The 17,420-nt window shown below is 42.7% G+C and overlaps 1 protein-coding gene across 5 annotated transcripts in view; it reads left to right on the top strand.

Moving 5' to 3' along the window:
• The window catches only part of LOC140206865 (uncharacterized), a 46,420-nt gene that overhangs the window by 7,495 nt on the left and 21,505 nt on the right, over positions 1–17,420 (top strand). For 3 of the 5 annotated variants that reach the window (XM_072275119.1, XM_072275118.1, XM_072275120.1), the window contains exon 1: positions 15,461–16,202. In XM_072275119.1, coding sequence (XP_072131220.1) covers positions 16,007–16,202 — 196 coding nt within the window. In that variant the 5' untranslated portion in view covers positions 15,461–16,006. Of the gene's footprint in view, positions 1–2,256; positions 2,328–14,324; positions 16,203–17,420 lie in introns of those variants that run through there. The other 2 variants (XM_072275122.1, XM_072275121.1) reach the window with 2 other exon arrangements.

Genomic DNA, 17,420 nt, shown 5'->3' with positions numbered 1-17,420 from the left:
CTCGTTAGATTCTGGACTAGTTCCTGAGGATTGGAGGGTGGCTAATGTAACCCCACTTTTTAAAAAAGGAGGGAGAGAAAAACCGGGGAATTATAGACCGGTTAGCCTAACGTCGGTGGTGGGGAAACCGCTGGAGTCAGTTATCAAAGATGTGATAAAGACGGAAATACTTATGTGCATTCTCCTGCAGGGGTTTGAGATCCAGTTGTCAAAGGGAAGGCAGGTAAGAACTGCCACCATCTGACAAGTGGACTGCCTTAGTCAGGTTACAGCTATATGTGTGTATATATATATATATATATATATATATATATACACTAACCCCAGACATTACTATTGGAAGATGTTATTTGAACTGGTACGCCCACCAAGTCTGTTGGTGCAAAACTTAATTACTTAGATAAGAGAGTTCGCTAAATCAAGGTTTTAATTACAGATGGATGCACTGTCCCAGCCTTATCAGTTATTCCCTTTGCAAGGCCCTGACTAAATTACAGACAGATGATCATTCCTGTGATTATTCCCATCACTTCGCTATCCAGCCCGATTAAAATTAGTTCCCAAAGATTCAACTCCTCCTATTTTTCTGGACTCCAAAGCGGCATTGGACTATGTTAACTGTAGTTTGGTTGCAGCCGAGGTTTGAATGGTTTTAGGTCTGGTGAATTATTGTTATTTCAGAAAGAAAAGAAGCTTTCAAGATTTCTGATTTACTTCAGATGTCCTTTGATCGATGGACCATTTAAAGAAGATGTGAACTTTTTGATGTGACTGATGAATGACATTTCCGAAATCTGTTTGGTTTACTGAGCGAATTAACACAGCGAACAGATTATTAACCAGTTTGATTATTTGTGCCTATCCTCTTTTTTCCATTAACTAAGTTACAGTGTTCATAGTTCATAAGGACTTTTTCTTATATATACATAGTTGGGAGTGCTTAGAAGATAGATAGTTAGTTTTCTCTTCTAAAAACAGATTTTCATTGGGTGTGTAAGTTAAATGGAAAATGGTGCTGATTTTTCTTCCTTAGAGATTACAAAGACATTCTTCTTTTTGTTTAACTTTATGGTTTTGGCATTTTTGGAGATTGTTTCTGCATTCCCCAGCTTATTTTTAAGGATTAAGTATAAACATTTTTTTCCCTCTGCAGGGCTTTCCTATTTTAGGGCTGTGTGTTTTTTTCTGTAACTGGGGGGAGGAATTAAGGAAAGCTTTTAAAATCACCATTAAAATGGGCAGCTCGCAAAGTGTGTCTCTTTTTTTACTTCTATGGGGACGCATTTTGGCTCTTTTTGTCCAAATTTCGGGCTTTTCAGTGTGATGGGAGGACTGGGGTTAGTATTGAGTTATAAGATTAATTGTAGGATTAATTTTAGTTTTCTTTATTGTATTTTTTTCCCATTACGGAGTTCCGGAGCGTGCGTGTTTTGTATATGGTTATACTTATCACCGCCAGTTTTGATTAGCCTGCGCTGGTATGCGTGTAATTATGTGTTAAATAATTTCTTTATTTCGTGGTAGCTAAACAGATAATCATTATAAGTTGGAACGTATGTGTTTGGAATCATCCTATTAAGTGAAAGAAGACTTTTAAAATCATTAATCAATTCCAACCCAATATAATTTTTGTTCAACAAACACATATCAAAACGGGCGATCAAAATAGGTTTTTTTAAAATGTGGAAGGGCCTTCAATTTCACGCTACTTGGCAAAATAAAACAAAGGGAGTATCTAATTTTATTAAATCTAATATTTTGTTTATCTAAGAAGACATTGTGTCAGATATTAATGGTAGATTTTTAATTGTTAAAGGAACAATTTGTAATAGAAAAATTGTCCTGGTTAATCTGTGTGGACATAATGTAGATGATCCTCCTTGTTTTTAAAAATGTATTTACTTTATTGCCGGATTTAAATGAATATAGGTTGTTAATGTTTGGTGATTTCAACTGTTGTTTAAGTCCTTTGATTGACAAGAGTTCAACCAATCAGTGGCTTCCGAGTTGTTCTGCATCACTTATTAACTCCTTTTTAATTGATTATTGCCTGGTTGAGGTTTGGAGACATTGCATCCAAATGATAGAGATTATTCTTTTTTTTCACATGTTCATATAAAAAAAAATTGAGATTCGATTATTTTATAACTGATCTCCGATTTCTGTCCAAAGTCCAGAAATGTGAATATGATGCTATCATTTTCTCGGATAATGCGCCTTTAAACTTAGCTTTTGAATTGAATTATGTCGTTATAGCATATTTGCTTTGGCGTTTTCCAGAAAATTGATTACAAAGTTTGGACTTCGTCAAATTTATTGAGACTCAGGTAATTTTTTTTTTCTTTTTAATAATATGGGAGATGTGTCAAAATTGATTATATGGGATATATTTAAAGCATACAGTGTTTTGCGCGGTCAGATATCTCCTATTTAGCTAAGCTTAAGAAACGGACGAAAACAGAGTTAGATAAGATTTCAAAATAAATTAAAGACTTGCGGAATAATTATGCAATCTCTCCTAACAGTGATTTATTCAAACAAAGGGTTGAACTACCATCACAATATAATTTATGATCAACTTATTCTAATGACAGAAATTTTCTTAAATTGAAAAGTCAATTTTATGTGTTTGGAGATAAAAATAATAGGCTTTCTTTTTAAATCTTTCTATTGGACAGAATGCAACTTGGACAGAAATTTTCAAGTTCTGTCCAAGTTGCATGCCATCTTGGACAATGTCTCCCATCCACTACATAATGTACTGGGTGGGCACAGGAGTACATTCAGCCAGAGACTCATTCCACCGAGATGCAGCACAGAGCGTCATAGGAAGTCATTCCTGCCTGTGGCCATCAAACTTTACAACTCCTCCCTTGGAGGGTCAGACACCCTGAGCCAGTAGGCTGGTCCTGGACTTATTTCCTGGCATAATTTACATATTACTATTTAACTATTTATGGTTTTATTACTATTTATTATTTATGGTGCAACTGTAACGAAAAGCAATTTCCTCCGGGATCAATAAAATATGACTATGACTACCAAGTTCATAAACATAATAACAACAGTGATATGAAGAGATTGGAATTACCTTATTGTTAATAAACATATACAAAGTACTACAAATAGTACATGTGTAATAGACTTCCAAACTCTCGATATAGTTAATCATGAAGAAAAAAATAAATAAAAAGAAAGGGATGTTGCAAAGAAGAACCCCAAAAATCAAAAGAGAGCTAAAAAATAGAACTAATTGCTAAACCCCCCAGAAAAGCAAACAGAACAAAACCAATATATTAGATTAGATCGAATACATTCATTAATGTCGTCAGCTCAGCTCCTCTATTCACATATTCTAAGTTAGTAAAAAGGATTCGGAAAAGGTCAAACTACATCATATGAAAATGTTGAATAAATAGCTTACAAGTCTCTTCAAATTTAACCGAAGGATCAAAAATTACACTTCTGATTTTTTCTAAATTGAAACATGATATAGTTTGGGAAAACCATTGAAATGTAGTCGGGGGGTTGGTCTCTTTCCAATTCAATAAAACGGACCTTCTGGCCATTAATGTAACAAAGGCAACCATCTGACAGGCTGAAGAGGATAAAGGTCTATGTTCCATCATTGGCCAACAAAAAGTTGCTGTAATAGGATGGGGTTGTAAATAAAAATGCAAAACTTTTGAAATAATATCAAAAATAGCTTTCCAGAATTTTTCCAAGAGAGGGCAGGACCATAACATACGAGTCAAAGAAGCCACCTCAAAGTGACATCTGTCACAAATAGGATTTATATGGGAGTAAAAACGAGCTAGATTAACTTTAGATATGTGGGCCCTATGCACTGCCTTAAATTGTATCATAATATAGTTAGCCCATATAGAGGAAGATATATAGGTAAGTGAAGTTGAAGTTCCCTTTCCCATTCATTTTTAAATTTATCAGATCTACCTGGCTGTATTTTCATAATTATGTCATAAATAGTTGTTATTAATCCCTTCTGATAAGGATTTAAACCAAAAATGTTGTCGGTGACGTCAGTAGAGTGTGAAATCGGAAAGGTAGGCATCATTGCTAATAATAGTCATAATGAGCTGCTAATAATCAGCTGTTAGCATCTCAGATAAAAGCAGCTACAGCCGAAAGACCCACTTTAAAAATTCAGAAGAGAGATGGTAGTTTATCATGTAATTATGAAGACATTAATACAAATTTTCAAGACTTTTACATTGACGTTTATAAATCTCAGTTTTCAGTTGATCCTTCTAAAATGAATGCCTATTTACAAAAGATCAATTTTTCTCAAATTTCTGTTGATGATCAACAAACTCTTGATGCTCCTATCACTGAAAATGAAATTCAGAAAGCTTTTTTTTCCAATGCAATCTGGTAAAGCTCCTGGACTGGATGGTTATTCTGTAGGATATTATATAAAAGAATGAAAAATTGCTTTCTCCATATTTGTTGGAAATGCTTAAAGATTCTCTTTTGATAGGAGAGTTACCTCCCACATTTTATGAAGCTTCTATTTCTTTAATTCTTAAGAAAGATAAAGACCCAACACACTGTGCTTCATATAGACCTATTTCATTATTAAATAAGGATGCTACAGTTATTTCAAAAATAATGGCTGATAGGCTGGAGAATATACCAGCTAAAATGATCTCTTAGGACCAAACAGGTTTTGTAAAGGGCCGTTATTCCTTCTCTAACACTCGGAGACTGTTAAATGTTATATATTCATCCTTTTCTAAGACTCCCCAAATGCATTGTCTCTCTCGATGCTGAAAAGGCATTTGACAGAGTTGAATGGAAAACTTATTTAACGTTTTGGAGAAATACAGCTTTGGTATTAATTTTAATAAGTAGATTAGAATGATATCTGAAAGCTTTATTGCTACACTTATTACCAATAATTGCAGATCTCCTTTTTCTCGGCTTTCGCAGGGTACGAGGCAAGGATGTCCACTAAGTCCCCTGTTATTTAATTTGGTGCTGGAACCCTTGGCTATTGCACTTTGTGAAGCTAAAGATATCCATGGGATTTTCATAAATAGGACTATTCATAAGATCTCCCTTTATGCTGACAATCTCTTAGTTTATATGTCGAATCCTGAAGAATACATTCCTAGTTTATTGAAACTATTAAACGAATTTGGAAAGTTTTCGAGATATAAATTAAACCTTCATAAAAGTGAATTAGTTCCTCTAAATGATTCTGCTTCTATATATGATGACATTCCTTTTAAAGTTTGTAGATGGAATCCACTTACACTGTTAGCCGGCCGAATTCATGCAGTTAAAATGATCGAAAATATTTATATGTATTTCAAAATATCCCTTTGTTTAACTAAGAAGCTTTTTGATCAGGTTAACCCTATTATCTCATCTTTTGTTTGGAATTGTCATAAGGTGGTGGCTGGGAACGGACCCAAGTGGAAGACACAGACACTGAAGTACTAGGGACAGGACTAGGATACAGGGTGAGGGCTAGGACATTGACACAAAAACCAGGAACCCAGAACAGGACTGGACAAGAGAGCTAGGAGCCCGGGCTTGGACTCCGAGCCAGAGACTGGAGAAGGATCCAGAATCTGGGTCTTGCCTCTGGCTCGGACCCCACAAGTAGGCAAGGACGTGACTTGGCTGGCAGGCAGGACGAGGCTGGAGTCTTCAGGCTTGAGGTGAGGCAAGGCTGGAGGCTGGAGACTTGAGGCGAGGCTGGAGGCTGGAGACTTGAGGCGAGGCTGGAGGCTGGAGACTTGAGGCGAGGCTGGAGGCTGGGGACTTGAGGCGAGGCTGGAGGCTGGAGACGAGGCGAGGCTGGAGGCTGGAGTCTTGAGGCGAGGCTGGAGGCTGGAGACGAGGCGAGGCTGGAGACGAGGCGAGGCTGGAGGCTGGAGACGAGGTGAGGCTGGAGTCTTGAGGCGAGGCTGGAGGCTGGAGACGAGGCGAGGCTGGAGGCTGGAGACTTGAGGCGAGGCTGGAGGCTGGAGACTTGAGGCGAGGCTGGAGGCTGGGGACTTGAGGCGAGGCTGGAGGCTGGAGACGAGGCGAGGCTGGAGGCTGGAGTCTTGAGGCGAGGCTGGAGGCTGGAGACAAGGCGAGGCTGGAGACGAGGCGAGGCTGGAGGCTGGAGACTTGAGGTGAGGCTGGAGACTTGAGGCGAGGCTGGAGGCTGGAGACTTGAGGCGAGGCTGGAGGCTGGAGACGAGGCGAGGCTGGAGGCTGGGGACTTGAGGCGAGGCTGGAGGCTGGAGACGAGGCGAGGCTGGAGGCTGGAGTCTTGAGGCGAGGCTGGAGGCTGGAGACGAGGCGAGGCTGGAGACGAGGCGAGGCTGGAGGCTGGAGACTTGAGGTGAGGCTGGAGTCTTGAGGCGAGGCTGGAGACTTGAGGCAAGGCTGGAGACTTGAGGCGAGGCTGGAGGCTGGAGATAAGACGAGGCTGGAGGCTGGAGACTTGAGGCGAGGCTGGAGGCTGGAGACGAGGTGAGGCTGGAGGCTGGAGTCTTGAGGCGAGGCTGGAGGCTGGAGACTTGAGGCGAGGCTGGAGGCTGGAGACGAGGCGAGGCTGGAGTCTTGAGGTGAGGCTGGAGTCTTGAGGCGAGGCTGGAGGCTGGAGACTTGAGGCGAGGCTGGAGGCTGGAGATGAGACGAGGCTGGAGGCTGGAGACGAGGCTGGAGACTTGAGGCGAGGCTGGAGACGAGGCGAGGCTGGAGGCTGGAGACGAGGCGAGGCTGGAGGCTGGAGTCTTGAGGCGAGGCTGGAGGCTGGAGAATTGAGGCGAGGCTGGAGGCTGGAGACGAGGCAAGGCTGGAGTCTTGAGGCGAGGCTGTAGGCTGGAGACTTAAGGCGAGGCTGGAGGCTGGAGACGAGGCGAGGCTGGAGACTTGAGGCGAGGCTGGAGGCTGGAGACTTGAGGTGAGGCTGGAGTCTTGAGGCGAGGCTGGAGGCTGGAGACTTGAGGCGAGGCTGGAGACTTGAGGCGAGGCTGGAGGCTGGAGACGAGGCTGGAGACTTGAGGCGAGGCTGGAGGCTGGAGACGAGGCGAGGCTGGAGGCTGGAGATGAGACGAGGCTGGAGGCTGGAGACGAGGCTGGAGACTTGAGGCGAGGCTGGAGACGAGGCGAGGCTGGAGGCTGGAGTCTTGAGGCGAGGCTGGAGGTTGGAGACTTGAGGCGAGGCTGGAGGCTGGAGACGAGGCGAGGCTGGAGGCTGGAGTCTTGAGGCGAGGCTGGAGACTGGAGACTTAAGGCGAGGCTGGAGACTTGAGGCGAGGCTGGAGGCAGGCTTGGCTGGAGACTTGAGGCTTGGGGTCTTGAAGCTTGGCTTGTGGCGTGGCTCGAGGCTTGGGGTCTTGAAGCTCCTCCTGAGCAGGGCGCGGATCACCACCCGCCAGAGAAAAGGGACAGGAAGGGACAGAACTAACCGTAGGGTAACGGCAATACGGCCTGGCTTGCCCAACAGAGGCAAGGGATAGGAAGGGACAGAACCAACCGTAGGGTAATGGCAATACGGCCTGGCTTACCCGACGGAGGCTAGGGACAGGAAGGGACAGAGCCAACCGCAGGGTAATGGCAAGACGGCCTGACTTACCCAGTAGAGGCAAGGGACAGGGAGGAAGCTAGGTGCAGGGTGGCTCCAAGACTACAGGCAAGGCGATGCGAGAGTTACTGGAAAGACAAGGCAGGGCTTCAGGCGTGGAAACAGAAGGCAGGGGAAAGGGTACAAGGAGTAAGGACAAGAATATCTAGCAGCCATACCCTGGTCTCTGGAGGTATTAATGTAGCCAGCCCCAATGAGAAATAGCTGCCTCAATTAGTGCTCAACAGGAACAGAAACAGGGTAGACAGGAAAACCTGGAGCAAGGGTTGATGGACCGGACCATTAACCGGAATGCAAATTTCACGGTCCGGACCATGACAGGAAAAATAAAAGACTAAGAATTGATATATATCATTTACAAAAATTAAAAGAGGATGGAGGTCTTGCTCTGCCTAATTTAAGAATGTATTATTGGGCTGTTAATATACATTATATGTGTTTTTCGTTAAATTGGACTTATAAAAATGAACGATCACCTTGGGTTGATTTGGAATTGAAAGCTGTGAAACAGTTTCATTTAACCTCATTATTAGGACCTTCTATACCTGTACAACTGGCCAAAATTGCTGAATTAAATTTATATCCTGTGATTAAGCAGTCATTATGAATTTGGTTCCAGTTTCGTAATTTTTTTTGATCTCAAAAAATTTAAACTTTTTAGTTTATTGAAATTATTTATTTAAACCTTCATTAAGAGATCCTACCTTTCTTCTTTGGAGGAATAAAGGAGTTTATTGCTTCATTCATCTGTTCCAAGATGGCCGATTGATGTCTTTTGAGAGTTTAGCAACTAAATACTCTCGCTTGTATTCACATTTCCTGCAATATCTTTAGGTCTGTCTCTTTTACAAGAATATTTAAGTAATTTTCCATATATACAGGATTCTGTCCTGTTATATTTTATTTCAAAAATGAGCCCTTTTGTGAAAGGTTTTATTGGGAAAATTTATAATTTATTGTTACAACAGCATAATTACCCTTCACTTTAGATTAAGCAAGATTGGAAGACAGAGCTTAACATGACCTTGATAACAGAGGATTGATTGTGGATTTTGAAGTTGGTTAACTCTTCTTTGATTTGTACCAGTCACTCTTTAATTCAATTTAAAATTGTACATCATTACTATTTGACAAAGGAGAGACTGTCAAAAATGTTTCCGAATGTTGATAGTCAGTGTGATAGATGTAAAACTGAGACAGCTATATTGACACACATGTTTTGGTCGTGTTCTGTATTGAAACATTTTTGGAAATCTATTTTCTCGACAATTTCTAAAGTTTTAAAAATTAATTTATAACCTCATAAATTGACAGTTTTGTTTGGTATAATCCCTCAATGTATTCATGGTATTTCTCTATCAGACCAACATGTAATTGCATTTGTGACGTGATTGGCCAGAAGGGCTATTTTGTTGAAATGGAAAGATGCTTCTGCTCCTACTTTGATACAATGGTTCTCTCAGGTGATGCTATGTCTTAGTTTGGAGAAAATCAGAAGTCGAACTTTTGACCCTCGATCTTTAATAATAATTTTGTTGATCTTTAATAATAATTAATAAAAAAGATTTTAAAAATGAAAATCAGTTATTCCCTTTGCAAGGCCCTGACTTAATTACAGGCAGATGTTCATTCCTGTCCTTATCAACGAGTAGTCCTCTCTGTACTCAAACAAGGGTACAATATATAATGTTATGAACTAATGAGGGTATAATGTATAATGTTATCAGCTCTCAGTGTGTCTCTCTGCAAGCTGCAGAGAACTGGTAATGAGCCTGTCTTAGCTAACCGCTGAAGACAGAGTTTACTTCAGTTCAAACATTCCTATTCAGTCCCAATTATTCTTTCAGTCAGAGGTTACATAGGTTCAAAATGACTTTTTTATATATCCTCAATTTCTCAGGAGGATTCAGGGGAAATATTTATGTACAATATAGAAACTGGTGTTATCTGTGTGTATTGTGGCAATGCAGAAGTTGCTGGATAATTTACAAGTGGGAAGAAGTGGAGTGATATTTGGAAATCTGACTTATAGAAGCGCAATTTAGCAAGCAAACTACATATGGAAAATGTGCAAAAGCTCTGGGGAGAAAATCCTTCATTACCCGTTACAGGCCTGCTACATAGGTTGTGTGAGCGCGCAGATGAACTCGATCGATCCCAGAGAAGATCAAAGTTCTTATCGACAGCTGTTAAAATTAATACCTCTCTATATAAAATTCACTGTGCACATGTTATCGCTGGGTATAAAAATGCACAGTACAAGATTTATGTGCACACTGGTCATTACAAATTAGAGGGGACATTGGTGGGAAAGTGGGGAGACCTCCAGTGTCCCTGATGCCCTCACCTACAAGATGTGCATCCAGCTGCAGCTTGTAACCCTGCACTTTAAGGAGTTGGAACTTGAAATGGCTGAATTCCGGATCATCCAGGAGTTGGAGGGGGTGATAGATATGACATGAAGAGAGGTGAGTTACACCTAAGGTGCAGGTCACTGGAAACTGGGTGAGAGTCAGGAAGGGGAAAGAGTTTAAATAGCCATCACAGAGCACTCTTGTTGCTATCCCGCACAACAGCAGGTGGACCACTTAGGAAACCGTTGGGGGGATTACCTGGCAGAGGAAAGTCAAAGGGATGAGAGGGGATTTGTTCGTTAGGGGAACAGAACAAAAGGGGAATAATATGCTAGTGGTAAGGATTGCTAGTGCTAGTGTGGGGGGAAGGGTGATGTGGTTAAAATAAGTTGAAGTGGGAATGGCAGAACAGATAGTGGAGAGGGTGAATTGAATTGACTTTATTACATACATCCTTCACATGCACAAGGAGTAGAAATCTTTATGTTACATCTCCGTCTAAATGTGCATTATGTAATTTATACTACAAACCCCATTTCCAGAAAAGTTGGAATATTTTCCAAAATACAATAGAATCAAAAATCTGTGATATGTTAATTCATGTGAGCCTTTATTTAACTGACAAAAGTATAAAGAAAAGATTTTCAATAGTTTTACTGACCAACTTAATTGTATTTTGTAAACATACACAAATTTAGAATTTGATGGCTGCAACACACTCAACAAAAGTTGGGACAGAGGCATGTTTACCATTGTGTTACATCACCTTTCCTTTTAATAACACTTTTTAATCATTTTAGAAATGAGGATACTAATTGTAGTAGATTTGCAATTGGAAATTTTGTCCATTCTTGCTTGATATAAGACTTCAGCTGCTCAACAGTCCGTGGTCTCCGTTGTCTGATTATCCTCTTCATCATGTGCCATACATTTTCAATAGGAGATAGATCTGGACTGGCAGCAGGCCAGTCAAGCACACGCACTCTGTGTCTACAAAGCCACGCTGTTGTAGCCCATGCAGAATGTGGTCTGGCATTGTCCTGCTGAAATAAGCATGGATGTCCCGGGAAGAGACGTCGCCTTGATGGCAACATATGTCTCTCTAAAATCCTAATATACGCCTCAGAGTCAATGGTACCTTCACATACATGCAACTCACCCATGCCGTGGGCACTGATGCACCCCCATACCATCACAGATGCTGGCTTTTGCACCTTTTGTTGATAACAATCCCAATGGTCATTTTCACCTTTGGCACGGAGAACTCGAAGCCCGTTTTTTTCTGAAAACTAGCTGAAATGTGGACTCATCTGATCACAGCAGACTGTTACACAGTCTTTCGTTCCATCTGAGATGAACTCGGGCCCAGAGAACTCGCCGGCGTTTCTGCATAGAGTTGATGTATGGCTTCCTCCTTGCGTAATACAGTTTCAAGTTGCATTTCTGGATGCAGCGACGGACTGTGTTGAGTGACAATGGTTTTCCGAAGTACTCCTGAGCCCAGGTGGCTATAATTGTCACAGTAGCATGACTTTTCTGTGCACTTTTCAATCTTATTTTAACTCTGTCCCAACTTTTGTTGAGTGTGTTGCAGCCATCAAATTCTAAATTTGTGTATATTTACAAAATACAATTAAGTTGATCAGTAAAACTATTGAAAATCTTTTCTTTGTACTTTTGTCAGTTAAATAAAGGTTCACATGAATTAACATATCACAGATTTTTGTTTTTATTGCATTTTGGAAAATATCCCAACTTTTCTGGAAATGGGGTTTGTAATTTATAATAAATTGTTTGTACATAGGACAGTCAATATAACATAGAAATGCAATTGTATCAGCATGGATTAATCAGTCTGATGGCCTGGTAGAAGATGATGTCCCAGAGCCTGTTGGTCTTTTTGCTGTGGTACCGTTTCCTGGATGGTAGCAGCAGGAACAGTTCGTGGTTGTGGTGAATTGGGTCCCCAATAACCTTCGGGCCCTTTTAACACACCTGTCTCTAAAAATGCCCTGAATAGTGGGAAGTTCAACAAATGCGCTGGGCTATCTGCACCACTCTCTGCCAGGTCCTGCGATTAAGAGAAGTACAGTTCCCATAAAAGGCAGTGATGCAGCCAGTCAGGATGCTGTCAATTGTGTTCCTGTAGAAAGTCCTTAGGATTTGGGGCACCATCCCAAACTTCAACTGTCTGAGGTGAAAGAGGTGCTGTTGTGTTTCTTTCACAACTCAACTGGTATGTACAGACCATGTGATATCCTTGTTGATGTTTATGCCGAGGAACTTAAAGCTGTTCATACTCTCAACCCCAGATCCAGTGATGTCAATAGGGGTTAGCCTGTCTCCATTCCTCCTGTCGTCCACAATCAGCTCCTTTGTTTTTGTGACAATGAGGGAGACGTTGTTTTCTTGACACCAGTCAGATGTTGTTCAGACCTCAGATAGAGTCAGCAATCAAACGTTTGAGCATGGTGCGATGAATGTGCTGAGCTGTGTATATCACAATGCAAGAAGCATCGTAGGAAAGCTAGATGAGCTCAGGACAGGGAATTATGATATTGTAGCCATTATTGGAACTTGATTGCACCCAACAATCTGAGGGATGTAGAGGAACAAGTTTGTAGAGAGATCGCAGACCATGCCAAGAAACAAAGATTAATTCAGAAAGTGATTTTAACTTTCCATATATTGACTGAGCCTCCCATTCTGTAAAAGGACCAGATGGGGTAGAGTTTGTCAAGTGTGCCCTTAATCAATACGTAGAATTCCTGACGTAGAAGTGTGCAATAAGCTATTAGGGAATGATCCAGGGCTGGTGACAGAAATTAGCGATAATAATGTCATGAAATTCAAAGTAAATAAGGAAAAAGAGAAGTCTGGTCCATGGGGTGAGATTCTAAATCGGAGAAAGGTCAATTTTGATGGTATCAGATTGTTTTGGACAGGCTGTTTTCTGCAAAGAAGCACTTGGTAAGTGGGAGGCCTTCACCAGGGAAATTTTGAGGGTGTAGAGTTTGTTTGTGCCTGCCAAAATAAAAGTTGAAAGGTGACTGGTGCAGGGGACCTTGGTTTTCAAGAGATAATGAGGCCTGGGACATTTCTTTCCCAATGCCTCAGACTTTTGGGGACCCAGACTCATTAATGACTACAATATCATAATTCCACGCCCTGAGCTCATATGACTTTTTTTTTAGTCATCTTCTATTAGCTTCTAAAAACTTCCCAATAGGTTTTGCTCTTTTGTTTCCCCTCTCTTTGGCTTTTATGTTGATGTTGGCTTCTCATTTCAGCCACGGTTGTGTCCTCCTGCCTTTCCAATGCTTCCACTTCTTTGGGATGTATCTATCACTCAGCTCCAGAATTGCTCCCAGAAACTCCAGCCACTGCTGCTCCTTTGTCACTCCGACCGTATCCCTTCCAAACAAGTTTGACCAGCTTCTCTGTCATAGAAACATGGAGTAGTTCAGTACGGAACCAGCCTATTTGGCCCATCTAGTCAATGCCGAAAAACATTTAAGCTGTCTAATGCAACCACCTGCACCTGGACCATTGCCCTCCATTCACCTACCATCCAGGATCCCATCCAAACTTCTTCTAAATGGTGAAACCGAGCTCATATTCAACTCTTGTGCTGTCATCTCATTCCACACTCTCACGACAATTTCAGTAAAGAGCTTTGCCAAATGTTCCCGTTAAATTTTCCCCTTCCCCACTTACGCATGACTTCTGGTTGTCATCCCACCCAAACTCAGTGGAAAAAGCTGCTTGCATTTACCCTATCTATACCCTCATAATTTTGTAGACTTCTAACAAATCCTCAAAATAATGTGTAATTTCCTTTTTTAGGTGTATAAGATGATGAGGGGCATTGATGGTGTGGATAACCAGAGGTTTTTTTTCCCAGGGCTGAAATGGCTAACACGAGGGGGCATAGTTTTAAGGTGTTTGGAAATAGATACCGAGGGGATGTCAGGGGTAAGTTTTTTACCCAGAGAGTGGTGGGTACATGCAATACACTGCCGGCTATTTGTGTGAGAGTGTTTCAGTTACTGTGGGGCCAGGCACCCATGCAGCTCAGTGGGAACAGGGAATAATACCAATGGAGAGAGTCAAACTGAGCCAGGTCACAGATTGGAGATGGCAGAAATACCCCATTCCTAATGAGACAGGGAGACTATCAGAGAATTTGATGCTCATTCCAGATACCAGCACTGTGCCCAGTTAGAAGATGATTTCTCTCTCCAACTTGGGTTGAACTTCACTGTAACAGTGTGATGTCAGTTCACGCCTTAGCAACTGAAGTGATCTCATCTGAAATGTTGTCCTTCACCCATTGATGGATTTTGTAAATCTTTTCATAGGTTAAAAATGGCAAGGAATTTGTCTACGGGAATCTTGAGAACAACACGCCAGTTTTGCTGTCTCAGCCCAGATATTTAAGAAGTGGAGCAAGGGATTCACTCAATCATCCTTCCTGCTCAGACTGTGGGGAGGGATTCACTCGATCATCTGACCGACTGGCATGCCCGTCATTTTACACATGGGGAGAGGCCGTTCATCTACTCAGACAGCAGGAATGGATTCACTCAGTCATCTCAACTGAAGGTACGTCAGCAAGTTCACACTGGATAAGGCCATTCCTCTGTTCTGTGTGTGAGAAGGGATTCAGTTGGTCATCCCGCCCATGGACACACCAGTCAGTTCACATTGGACAAAGGCTGGTCATCTGCTGAATTTGTGGGGAAGGATTCACTCGGTCACCTGACCTAATGGCTCACCAGCGAGTTCACACCGGGGAGCGGCCTTTCACCTGTTCAGACTGTGGTAAAGGATTCACTCGGTCATCCACCCTAATGGCACACCAGCGAGTTCACACCGGGGAGCGGCCGTTCATCTGTTCAGACTGTGGGAAAGGATTCACTCGGTCATCTGACCTAATGGCACACCAGCGAGTTCACACCGGAGAGCGGCCGTTCACCTGCTCAGACTGTGGGAAGGGATTCACTCAGTCATCTACACTGAAGGAACATCAGCGAGTTCACACTGGAGAGAGGCCGTTCACTTGTTCAGACTGTGGGAAGGGATTCACTAGGTCATCTAAACTGAAGGTACATCAGAGACTTCACACTGGAGAGAGGCCATTCACCTGCTCAGACTGCGGGAAGGGATTCACTCGGTCATCCGAACTACTGGTACACCAGTCAGTTCACTCTGGGGAGAAGCCATTCAACTGCTCAGTCTGTGGGAAGAGATTCAGTCGGTCATCCACTCTTCAGAGACACCAGCGAGTTCACACTGGGGAGAAGCCATTCAACTGCTCAGCCTGTGGGAAGAGATTCACTCAGTCATCCCATCTACTGAGTCATCAGCGAGTTCACACTGGGGAGAAACCGTTCACCTGCTCAGAATGTGGGAAGGGGTTCACTCGGTCATCCCAACTACTGGCACACCAGTCAGTTCATACGGGAGCAACCGTTCACCTGCTGTGAATGTGGGAAAGGAATCATGTAGTCATCTCATCTGCAGAGACACCAGTGAGTTTACACCGGGACGAGGCCGTTCAGCTGTTCAGACATTGGGAAGAGTTTCTCTCAGCCTTCTCAATCAAACGTGCATCATTGAGTTCACACTGGGAGAGACGGTTCACCTGCTGTGAATGTTGGAAGGGATTCCCTCAGTAATCTAACCTTGTGACACACTATCGGGTTCACAGTGGGGAGAAAGTTTCAATAAGCTGCATGCTGGATATTTGTCCATCACCGTTGCTGAATGCAATTTCGAGAGTGACTGTCGGTGCTGAACTCTGCAATTATTGCTGCTGCTCACCACACCCAGTCCTGCACCCTGGTCACTGGGCATGGGAGGAGTTTCTTCTGCTGCACATTCACCTTTAATGGGACTGGAGTTTAATATTCTGGATAAGAGACCAATAAATCAGTTCTATTTTGAACACTGTCTCCGGTACTTAGTGAATTTATAACACACCTAGTGTACAGTAGACAGTCAACTCAGGCCGGCTGGACCCTACCAGTGATTCTGTTCCATGACAGTCCTTTTGAATTCTCCCCTGTTGTTCACCTCTCGCTCTGCCTGTGGTGATGGGTTCCAAATAGTCTCCACTCTGTGGGTGAAGAGGTTTCCCTTGAATTCTCTGCAGACTGAAGAAGTCAAGTTGACTGCAATTCTATCTGACATGCTCTTCTCCCCTGAAATCTCTGGGCTGAGGAAGAATGACATTGGTAGTTAACCTCCTCATTCATGGCTGATTTCCACATTATGGGTCATGTTCCCTGTTTCTGAAGAGTTAACATAGAAGCATAGAAAACCTACAGCAGAATAGAGTCCCTTCAGCCCACAAAGATGAGCTGAACATGTCCCTACCTCAGAAATTACTCGGGTTATCCGTAGCCCTCTATTTTTTCTGAGCTCCATGTACCGATCCAAAAGTCTCTTAAATTATCCTCCCCCACTGTTGACGGCAGCCAATTCCACCTGCTCACCACTCTCTGTGGAAAACACTTACCCCTGACATCTCTGCTGCACCTTCTCCCCAGCACCTTAAACCTGTGCCCTGTTGTGGCAGCTATTTCAGCCCTAGGAAAAAGCCTCTGACTATCTGCATGATCAATGCCTCTCATCATCTTATACACCTCTATCAGGTCACCTCTCATCCTCTGTCTCTCCAAGGAGAAAAGGCCAAGTTCACTCAACCTGTTTTCATAGGCATGCTCCCCAATCCAGGCAACATCCTTGTAAATCTCCTCTGCACTCTTTCTATGGTTTCCACACCCTTCCTGTAGTGAGGCGACCAGAACTGAGCACAGTACTCCAAGTGGGTTCTGAATAGGGTCCTATATATCTGCAACATTCCCTCCCGGCTCCTAACTTCAATTCCACAATTGATAATGGTCAATACACCATACACCTTCTTAACCACAGAGTCAACCTGTGCAGCTGCTTTGAGTGTTCTATGGACACAGACCCCAAGATTCCTCTGATCCTCCACACTGCCAGGAGTCTTAAATTAATACTACATTCTGCCATCATATTTGACCTACCAAAAGGAACCACTTCACATTTCTCTGGGTTGAACTCCATCTGCCACTTCTCAGCCCAGTTTTGCATCCTATCAATGTCCTGCTGTAACCTCTGACAGCCGTCCACACTATCCACAACACCCCCAACCTTTGTGTCATCAGCAAACTTACTAACCCATCCCTCTACTTCCTCATTCAGGAAATTTATAAAAAAAGTCACAAAGAGTAAGGGTCCCAGAACAGATCCCTGTGGCCCACCACTGGTCACCAACCTCCTGGTTGTGCCCAGCTGGGAATCAGCTATTCTGGATTTGGTGTTGTGCAATGAACCGATTTAGAGCACTTAAGGTAAAAGAACTCTGAGGGGCAAGCGATCTTAATGTAATTGAATTCACCCTGAAATTTGAGATGGAGAAGCTA

Source organism: Mobula birostris, chromosome 13, assembly GCF_030028105.1.
Source record: "Mobula birostris isolate sMobBir1 chromosome 13, sMobBir1.hap1, whole genome shotgun sequence".
Taxonomy (NCBI): Eukaryota; Metazoa; Chordata; class Chondrichthyes; order Myliobatiformes; family Myliobatidae; genus Mobula; species Mobula birostris.
Note: the sequence above shows the minus strand (reverse complement) of the source record. Positions and strands in the feature narration are given on the sequence as shown.